Raw genomic sequence first — 10,445 nt, 5'->3', positions numbered from 1 at the left:
GTCAGTTGGGATGGGCCAGCTTAGCTAGGGCCCTCAGTTCTACCCACAGGCTGCTTCAGCTTGCTCTTGGTTTGGTGGCTGGCTTCTGAGAGTGAGCATCCAGAGACGGGAAGTTTTGTGTCAAGAAACTGGCAGTGTCACTTCTATATTTTATTATCAATCGCAAAGGTCTAATTCAAGGAAATTTGGAGGCAGGTTGTCACATGTTTTAAAACTTACACTGTGAAATTAAGAATGTGGACAAAGTCCATGAGTACATAGGAACAAGAATTTACTTACTAACACTGGGAATATGGGAAACGGATCCTGGAGTCAGGGTGTGCAGAAGGATGAAAATGAAAGGCCAAACTGCAGAAAAGGCTGGCTCCAAAGAAAGACACTCAGCCAGGAGGCTGGGTATGTGGAAGTCAGCTGAGCAGCGGTAAAAACAAGGCCAGGCAGAGGTTGGGAAGGACAAGGTTACGTGTTAGTAATCTGGTTGAGGATAGTAAAAAATCCAGCAGTTCAAGTTAAGTGGTTAAAGCAGACAAGACAATTAGAATCAAGAAGCAAGCACAAGAAAATAAGGCAATTCTAGAGAGGAAGGCAAACACAGGAGTCTAGATCTAAAAAAATACAAAGGAATCAGAAAGAAGCAAGTCAAGGAGGTATAAAAACAGACAAGATTCAACACCAGGGGAGGGTGGGGAATACCTTCATGCATCCATTTGGCTGGGCTGCTGTGAAATCTCAAGGTACCTCCACTGAGCATCAAACACAGTGGGTCACAGTCACTGAAGTGACCACAGCATATCAATACACAATATGAATTAGTCAAAGACACTACACATGTGAATTGCAGTTATTTCAAGTTGGGTTTTATTAGTTATTTCTGAATATCATATATCATCCTTAGTTTTCACTCCTTAATTTTGCTTTAGTGTTTAAGAGCCTTTCTTCACTTATCAAATCCTTTGCCACGAAAGCATTGATCAATCACAAAGTTCAAATTCAAGGAAATCAAAGAAGTTACATCAGTATTGTACTGACTGATTCCTTTATGGCAGCGAGGAAAATCCGCTAGAATCCAAGTACTAACACACCAAGACCCCTTCTTTACATGAGCCGAAGTTTTGTCCCATATCCACTGTAAGCCAATGTCTTTTCATATTACCATCAAGGTGAAAATGACTCAGAGCACCAACACAATTTTCTTGCTCATTCAGTCTAAAAATGTGGGTTCCTTACATTATGGTTAAAAAAACAAACAAACAAACAAACAAACAAACCACACAAAACCAAACCCCAAAACAACCAGAAGCTGGAAGGAAAATAAGTCCCTCTGATTAGCTTGTAAGTGCGAATAGTTAAGTACCTCTCAACCAGTATTCCCCTTTATCTAGACTTTAGGTAGCTATAAAAACAGGAAAAACAATGTGTATAATAAAAAGCAATAAAAATAAATATTTGAGGGCCTACTAAAATAGGCAATTTACACATTTCATTTAATCCTCACAATACTCTGAGAAGATTATAACCATTTTTACAAATAAGGAAGCAGGCTCAGAAGGGTGAAATGAATGGGGCCCAAGGTTATAATGACGACTGAGCTGGGATTTATGTTCAGGTCTATGCCTACCAAGCCTACGTTCGATTATGCTCCTCTGGCTCTCAAAAGCCCTTCAACTTGAGATTCACACTGTCTGGCTCCATTTTCTAAATTTACACTTTTAAGTCCACAAAACTACTGAATAACAAAAAAATTTAAAATTATTCTCAAACTACTAAACAGGAGCTTACAAGGAATATTAGAAAACTCTTCAAGTAATCAGAACATTCCATACCTAAAATTGTGGTTAATTCACTGGTAATGATAGCCTGTAATCCAAGGGCACGTGAATAAATATAATTGGCTCATTTTCTTATTGTCACCATCTGTCAATCTCAAAGGAACACGGGCCAAAACAAAGACAAATTCCTTTTGTGAAATCTGAACGCTCATTAAATTTAAACTATGCACTTAGCAGGATGCTAAGAGATTCTGGTTTTAAAATCTTACCACCAGAGTTTTGTTCGCATTTTAAGAGCATGCATTCTTTTTTAAAGTGTCTAAATCTGATAGAGATGGTAGGGCTCACTGGCGGATGGCTTTATTGATATAAGTCTGTGTAGTGTCCTAGAATTATTATGTCTAAGAGGATAACTTTTACCACTCCACTGAAAGCAGTCACAGAGTTCCAGTAGAAATGGATTTATTTTATGGGTAATTAAGTTAAACCTAAACCTACGCAATTAAAACAATGAAGGGAAAAAAAAACCCAACAACCCTAAGCCTATGCATTCTGAACAGATAACACTTAATTGTCCGCTGGGAACATCTTTGCATGTTCATTAAAGAGCTGTTAAATCTTAAATGATTGAAGTTATGTAGTTGTTCCTTATTCCAGTTCTCGGTGAAATTTAGTTCATTAGTTTTAGAGAAATTTTTTTGAGTCCAATTCTAAAAACACTGTTTTCATATGTCAGGAAAAGTGGAAAGGGTGAAATTAGTTCATATGAAGGCCTCTTCTAGCATTGAAAGAGCCAGATGTGACCTCCTTTCTAAAGTCTGTTGTATCATCCATTCACTGACTCATACATGAACACGTTTTATGGAACACCAGTTATAAGAAGCAAGACTGAAAGAATAACAGATAAACATATAGGCTCATTAACTCTAGGAAGTCAATACATTAAAGGGGTGATATGTTTGCATACATGTGACATAAAGGGAACTGGGTATCTTAATTTCTCAATGTTCCCTGCCTTCCAAGTTTTGCCTGGGTCTTTAGCCCTTATAAATGGAAATCAGAAAAAGACAATGAGTGTGAATATAATGTCTACCTGGCAGGAACTATAAGGACAAAAATGGCTTACAGGAAAATAAAATTTAAAAAGGTAAAGTCCTGAAAATCTATGTATATAAAAATTAACCCAAATGATCTAAATTCATACAACTATAAAGCTTTATCATCTAAGTACCCAAATGTTGAACCAATCCCTTTCCCCACAAAATACAAGATCCTATACAATTCCTGTTATGGGGACTATCAGAAAGGAATATTCAGTTGAAAATACATAAACATATATTCATTTCCAACTTTTAAGAAGATTTTGGGTGGAAAGTCATCAGAGTACAAGTGTAAAGATAATTTTCTTAAACGTATTTTGATAAAGGCCATAGGAACACTTGTCACATTGTTCGAATGCCCAATAGCAAGACTCCTGATGAGACAGACCAAACAGGTCACAGTAAATCAACAGAGTGTCTTAGAAAGAAAGCCAATATGACTAAACCCAAAAAGATCACATGAAGTAGCTCATGTACAATACAAACCTAGTTTAATAAATAAAGGAAACACAGGTGACTGCACTCTGAAGGACATTCAGTTCCTCACGGCCCATTCACAGTCTTCTCTGAGACTCCACTGCCACTTCCACCTGGGCAAGTCTAATGGTGCGGCCATGCAGCTTGTAGCCGTCTTGCCTTACTAATGCCACCGTGCCAGGCTGCACCCCAACACCAGCCGGCACATGACAGATGAGTTCATGCTCATGTGGGTCGTATTTGTCACCAATGGGGGTCATCTTCTCCAGGCCATGCTTGGCAAACACACTTTTCAGCTTTGCTTCTAAAAGTGACAATCCTCGGAAGATCTTCTCAAGGCTGAGCTTCTGGTCCCCAGGCTCTGTTTCTTCAGAAATGCTCTCTGTAGTCTTCTCCAAAATGTCTGCCACCTCTACCAAGTCCTTACAGAAACTCTGAATTCCTGCGGAGAAACCAGACACTTTTAGTGTTTATGAGGAAATCACTCTGCCTTTGGGGGTGGAGTTTGGGGAAGGTCCAGAGAGGTGACTAGTATACTGGCCACACCAGGAAGTGGGAAGATCACCACACAGGAAGGACTCAGGGATCATCATCAACCCAATGGACAAGCCAGTTTCTCTTGGAAGGCACATGACTAGGAAGCCTACTAGGATGGTGGGCAGATGTAGAACCCAAGAACTAGGTAAGACTATTTATAATGGGCTCAGGAATCGGTACTTTAAAACCACTTTTATGCTTCTTGTATTTTTGTTGCTATTCATTTTTAGCAGCGAGTTATGTAAATTTTGAAAATTTCTGTCTCAGTTATGTTGAGGCATGCATTCTCAATAGGGATAAGATAGTAGCATTTCATGGGAGGCAATAATAAAAAATTAGTTGACAAAAGATCATGCTAAAGGTGAGTCAAAAGAATGGTTTATTTTGAGGATTGGCTAAATAGGAAAGAAAATTAAGACACATTAATGAGTCTCCAACTGCCTGCTATAAAGTAGTGTGACACAAGGGAAAGAATAATAGGTTAGGGGTCAGGAGACAATGAACTCAGTCTACATCTATCACAAATTCACTTTTGTCATCTTATCTGTAAAAGAAGACTGGCCAAGATAGAATGCAAGGGCCCTTCAAGCCCTTTCCTTCTATGTGTAGCGAAAGTATAATGTTACCTAATAAATTGTGAGTACAGCAAATAATCACAGATTTGCCCTTTACCTCTGAAGCCCTGTTACTCATCTAACACTGTTATGAACACATTTGGAACAAGATGCATGTAGAGAAATGTCTGAAAGTCTTTGAAATGGACCAAAGAGAAATTAATGTGATCTAGCACAGCTTCCAGGGTTATCTGCTTCCATATGGACCAAGCTTTTGTCTCCGAGTTATTTTATAATTTAGCAAGCTGTAGAATACTGAGAATAATGCAAATAATTCTTGTCCACACTCGTAAAAATTTCTTGGTGGAGATACAACTGATTATTGCACTATATAGACCAATTTTGCTACTATGAAGCAAGTTTCAGCAATTGCCAATGTGTCTGTTTTATGGATTCTTCTCTGATTGCCAATGTGTCTGTTTTATGGATTCTTCTCTGATTGCCAATGTGTCTGTTTTATGGATTCTTCTCTGACCAACTTAATGATTCACTGGTTAATGAGTTAAACAGAATTGTTTGTATGAGCACTAGAATGTTAAATGTACATGCTTGAAAAGGAAATAACAAAGGTTTGGTCAAACTAAAGACAAGCGTTATTTTAGTAAATGGTTCACTTGACAACATTCCCCATAAGCAGCATAGAAAGCCTATGGTAATAATGGAAGGGTAGGGTAGGGACCAGTTAAGTACTCAGATGTGTTTTCACTATGTTCAGTTTGCAGAACTGTTAGTAAGTGGCCTTAAAGTTAAAGGTACTCTTTATTGTGAATAAATCTCTCACCAAATATCTTGGCATCTTCTACACATCTCTGGGTTCGCCTTCTTATGTTTTCACCATCAGCTAGAGCTCTCTGGTATCTCACCTGACCATCAAAAGCAAAGTCAATATGATGAGAAAACAAATGCTTTTTGGTAGGAAAGACTGTTTTTGCATACTTTACAAATTTTAGCCTTGTGACAGGTTTTTAATTAAAAAAAAAGAAAACAAAAAGAATTGTAGGAATCTTCTACCAGTTACTCCAAATGCCCAGTCAAAGCAGGAACCTACTCTTTATAGAAGCCCTGAAAGGCTGTCATTTAGCCTGCTAGCTTGAACATATCAATAGTTTTCAAGCTCATCTTGAGAAAAAGCTTTCTTTTTCACATTCAGCCAACATTATCACTGTCCAACTTTTGTTCACTGAATGAACTCTAAGACAAACAAAAGTACATTTAAAAAAATGTGTCATCTATTTGAAGGCAGTTATTTTAGTCTCTTTAGTCTTTGTCTCTTTCATTTTCATAATCCCTGGTTCCTTTAAATGCTGTCACAAAACATGCTTTCCAACCTCCTTACCATATAGTTGGTCTTGCTTTGCAATTACTCTAATATCTATCTTCATCAAAGTGTGTTTGTCAACCCAGTACTGGGAGCAGTATGCCAAATGTAGTATGATCAGCAGAGTATAATGATTAATAACCTGCCTTTCAACAAATATTTATTGTCAATCACATGCCAGGCATTGTACCTCCTCTGAAGCTACCAAAATGTAAAATATCTAAATACTGTAACAAAATAGGGAATTGAAAGAGATTGCTATCCTTAGTCAGTGATAACTGACATAAAAAACTTTACTTGGATATTTAACCAGAGAGAGAATGTGAAGAGCACATAATATAAAATCTACTTACTGTTAAATCCTGGACTTCCTTCTCCAGTTTAACAGCTTTTAGCTTTAAGGCTCTTTCTGCAAGAGAGGGCCCAAGCTCATCAGGAGGATCCTCAGAACTGCAGTCCTCACCAGCAGTTCTCTGGGTGGCAGTGCTGAAAGGATGCAGACATCCCCTGAAGTAGGAGAGAGCGCATAATGAAGAAATAGCATCATAAACAGTCAACAGCTATAACAGAGTTCAGAGACTGGAAGTTTCCAGATTGAACTCAAGACAAGTGTTTTCAGTCACAGTAACAATATGAACAATTATAACATGCTTACTAAATACTACAGACTGTTTTCAAGATTTCACTTAAATCATCTTTTCATTTCATAACAATGCGTGAGATAAGTACTATGATCATTCCTATCCTACAGATGAGAAAACCAAGGCTCAGAGAGGCTTAAGACTTGTTCAGGATCACATAGCTAGTATTCTATGGAGTCAGGATACTGGCACCAGGCACTAGAAATAGCCAGAAATAGGGACACAAAAATTAGCAAGAAGAAACCAAGTTCTGATACTCAGAATCAGTGGGGGCATTTATCAGTTGGGGGAATTCAAAACACAAAGCCATAAAGCTGGTTCAATCCTTGATTTTATAGTTGGGGAAAATAAAGCCCAGTACAGGGACTTTTTATCAAACTTAAGTTAGATCTAGAATTCTAAATCTTCTTGATTGCAAACTGTAAGTAAGGCTTTTAGGGGAGAGAACGAACCTGTGCTGAATAAGAAAAATTCTGAGATGGTAACTCACCTATATGCAAAATCAAGTCAGTTAAATATGTATAAAACACTTTGTTACGGACTGTGAATTATAAACAGGTGAATAAGAAAGATCTTTGCATTCAATTATACTTATAATCTACAATTTTCTACAGCTAAAATGTTTGCCATTGCATTCAGTTTATATAGGAGGAAATTTGGAGTAGGGGCTAGTTTGTAGCACCTCTGACCTTTTCTTCAATGAGGTTTCCGATACACCTCCTGGATCCTCGTAATTTGATGATAAGTAAAGTTATCAAGAAAACCAATCTGTGAGTACAAAAAAGCTCTTTAAAAATGGTTTATTCACATAAACTGTCATAGACTGAGGAGTGCTCATTGAGGTGACATCCAAGCAAAGGTTTAAAGAGGGTAAAGGAGTTTTGCTTCAAGAAAGGGAAGAGGGAACAGCTGGTATAAGGTGAAGGCAAGACTTTTATATTCCCAGACTTTCCAGGCCAGTCCTGAATTCACTGGTGTTTGATTATACACATGAAATAACTTCTTCCTCATAAACCCCTAACAAACCATATTTATTCAATAGAAAGTAGGTCAAAATCTTCTAAGGGCCGGTTTAAAGGGAAAGTGGCCAGAACTCAAGTCCTGAAAGAGAGGGGAGCTGTGGCCAATCCCTTCAATTCCCACTGCTTCAGAACTGGAGTGGGGGTCAATTTTATCAGGAGGAGCCATTTTTCTTCTGGTCACTTCCCTACATCACAAACTGCCACAAAGACTTTCAGAAGAGGCCCGAATTCAACCTCTCACCCAGGTGTTAGGGCGGGGTGCTTGCTAGATCAGGTGTGTTAAGATAAAAAGATGACAAATAGTTTTGCATACAGTAAGTTTTCGGATTCCCCCGCGGATTAATTTACATTTCAGAGGTCCAACCTTATCCACCCACATACTCAGCCATTTTCTTCATTCCGAGGAAGTAGTAGTCAACAGGGAATTGTTCCTGAGAATAATTAACATTGCTTACTAATTACAAGCGCCGATTCTGGAGCCCTGAATGGTTTCCAGTCTGAAATATTATTCCGAGAAGTTACTCAACTTTGCCAAACTTCAGTTTCCTCAATTAAACCGGGACTAATACAAAAAATTACCCATAGTTCTACAATCGGCATAAATGATCACTAAAAAACGGCCTCAGCCCATAGATAAAAACAGCAACTGGAATTCACAGACCCCCAAGGCAGGTGAAAGGGCCGTTTGGGGAGACACCAGTTCCAAGCCCTCCTTTTCCTGACAGGTCAAGTGAAGCCCGGAAAACCGGGAAGGGATTGGCCTCAAGTCACAGAGGAGTCGGGGGAGAGAATCCCCATCTACCTACAGACACCAAAGCCGCGGAGAAGGGGCGGGAGAGGTACCTGCCCAATTCAACCTATGTTCGGGGCTGAAAAGATTTCCCACCTCCGAGGGCGTGACCTCGGATTTTTCCACCTCCTCCGCCTGGCAATGAAGCACGGCTGTGGGCCTCAGTTTGCCGCTCTGTAAAATGGGGCGGTGGGCGCCTGATCGGAGTGGCCGAGAAGCTTGATGAGTCCTTTTGTCCACAACTGCCCCTGCGGCTCGCTCATCCCGCATTGTCCTCACGTCCCGACCCACGGCCTGCTCCGCTGGCTTACCTGCCATCGGACGCAGCAACCGAGGCCAAGAGGTGCTGCAACCGCCGCCGGACCGCCCACAAGGACCGCGCGGCCATGTTCCCGACCTAGGCCGACAGAGGCAGCGCACGCGCACTGGCTCCAAGTGACGAGAAACGCCCACCCAAAAAACCACGCTTCCCGGCAGACTTCGCGGGCGATTCCCTCTCCCGGATGCCGGAAGCAAACGTTCATTTCCGGTGCGCCAGTCTGTTACCGAGCCGGGGCGCAACACTTCCGGTCCTCAGTGCGTTCTGGACGTTGTATGTGTTTGTTACAACGACGTAGGCGCGGTGCTAGCCGCGGGTTCCACGGGGATCCCAGATGTGCTCTTTTGGAGCTTATGTGAAATTATAAACAACAAACAAGTGCAAACGCGATATAAAGTCAAAATAGGACCGAAGTTTAAAGGTGAGGGTTATGGTGTTGCGGAAGACTAATACAATATGGCCGAATGTGGGGAGTTTTCCTAAAGGAAATAATATTTGGACTGAAAGCTGTGGAGTGAGTAGATGAAAGGCAGGAAAGTAATTCAGGTAGTAGCAAGCAGCTTCTGCAATGATCCAGTAAGAAGGAGAGTACTGCGAGAAAGGGACTGAAATAATGGAGGAAGTGGAGGTGACAACATCAGACGTATGGTTAGGCATTGGCAGATCACCTGAAGGATTTAATATACTGTGATCCAACCCGGCACGTGTGGCTCAGTGGTTCGATTCCCGGTCAGGGCACATGCCTGGGTTGTGTGCTCAATCCCTGGTGTGGGGCATGCAGGAGGCAGCTGATCAATGATTCCCCTCTCCCTCTCTGAAATAAATAACAATATATGTTGAAAATAAAATATTGGGTCCTGACACCCCTCCTTCCTCCATCACTGTTCCCTGGTTTTCTTCCTCCAATTTTCTCATCTCCCTCCTTCCCCCTAAAATGTTAGTTCCATTAGGGTAGAGATTTCTTTTTGGTCTGTGAACAGTACCCTGATGTAATTCAAACATTTTTGAATGAGTCTTATTTTGATTGCAATGGGAACATGCTACAAAGCCTGTGCATGTTTAAAGGAGTCACTTTGCTGTAGGGAGGAGATTTCAGGATGTGAGAAACAGATAGGGAGACAAGCTGTTGGAATAGTCCATGCAAGGGTTCTAGGGTCACCTCAACAAAGACATTACTTAAAATCGCTAATATTTTAGGTGTGTCCAGCACATTTTTGTTTCCATATTAGTATTTTATTTGCTTTGTTTTCTTTTTGCTTGTTCTCCTAATGAGTATGAGCTTCATGAGGCTGTCTTGTTCTGAGCTGTGATTTCTGACATTTAGTACAACAGATACTCAATAAATATTTGTTGAATGAATTGATGAAGTTTGAAGGAATGAGTGGAGATAGGAAGAAGTGAATGTATTTTAGAGAGATTTAGTATGGAAAGCTGACAGGATGTGACTGGTGATTGGGGTTGAGAGCATATCCAGACTAGTTACTGGATAGTCCCCAAGGTTTTAAAAAAGTATTTTTTAAAGGATGAGAAGTGTGCCTTCCTTATTTGAGAGCATTCACCAGAACATGGGTTACCTGTATGTATTTGGGCCAGATTTTCTCTCTGCTTGTCTGTGAATTCCATGAGGACAGAACTGGAGTCTTTTGCATATTTATATTCTATCCAAGGCCCAACTCAGATGTGTTGAAGCTAACACCTTATGTTTCCTTTTGGCCTTAGGGCAGAGCAACATGACTTAAAAAGGGATTATGATCCCCTTTTACATTTAAGAAAATTGAGGCTCAGAGAGTTGGTGAACCTGCCCAAGGTCCCCCACTAAGAATCTGACACTAGAAATTTGATAGTCCAAACATCTGGG

At 40.3% G+C, this 10,445-nt stretch overlaps 1 protein-coding gene across 1 annotated transcript; it reads right to left on the bottom strand.

Moving 5' to 3' along the window:
* Nucleotides 1-3,343: 3,343 nt before the first annotated feature.
* GRPEL2 (GrpE like 2, mitochondrial) lies at nucleotides 3,344-8,706 on the bottom strand. The gene is made up of 4 exons (XM_008152187.3): nucleotides 8,580-8,706; nucleotides 6,169-6,322; nucleotides 5,279-5,360; nucleotides 3,344-3,788 (listed from the first exon to the last, which is right to left on the bottom strand). Exons 1-4 carry the CDS (start codon nucleotides 8,654-8,656, stop codon nucleotides 3,424-3,426), a joined length of 678 nt encoding a protein of 225 aa, XP_008150409.1. The 5' UTR covers nucleotides 8,657-8,706; the 3' UTR covers nucleotides 3,344-3,423.
* Between the last annotated feature and the right edge of the window lie 1,739 nt (nucleotides 8,707-10,445).

Source organism: Eptesicus fuscus, chromosome 6 (genome assembly GCF_027574615.1).
Source record: "Eptesicus fuscus isolate TK198812 chromosome 6, DD_ASM_mEF_20220401, whole genome shotgun sequence".
NCBI lineage: Eukaryota > Metazoa > Chordata > Mammalia > Chiroptera > Vespertilionidae > Eptesicus > Eptesicus fuscus.
This window is presented reverse-complemented; position numbering and strand designations above follow the sequence as displayed.

What these genes read in the sequence shown, in the direction of transcription:
- GRPEL2 (XM_008152187.3), bottom strand. Translation starts at nt 8,656, where the DNA reads ATGGCCGCGCGGTCCTTGTGGGCGGTCCGGCGGCGGTTGCAGCACCTC. An exon ending in GTTGCTGCGTCCGATGGCAG is followed by an intron (nt 6,323 to 8,579) that starts GTAAGCCAGCGG and finishes CTCCTACTTCAG; the next exon opens with GGGATGTCTGCATCCTTTCA. An exon ending in AGGAAGTCCAGGATTTAACA is followed by an intron (nt 5,361 to 6,168) that starts GTAAGTAGATTT and finishes TTTGATGGTCAG; the next exon opens with GTGAGATACCAGAGAGCTCT.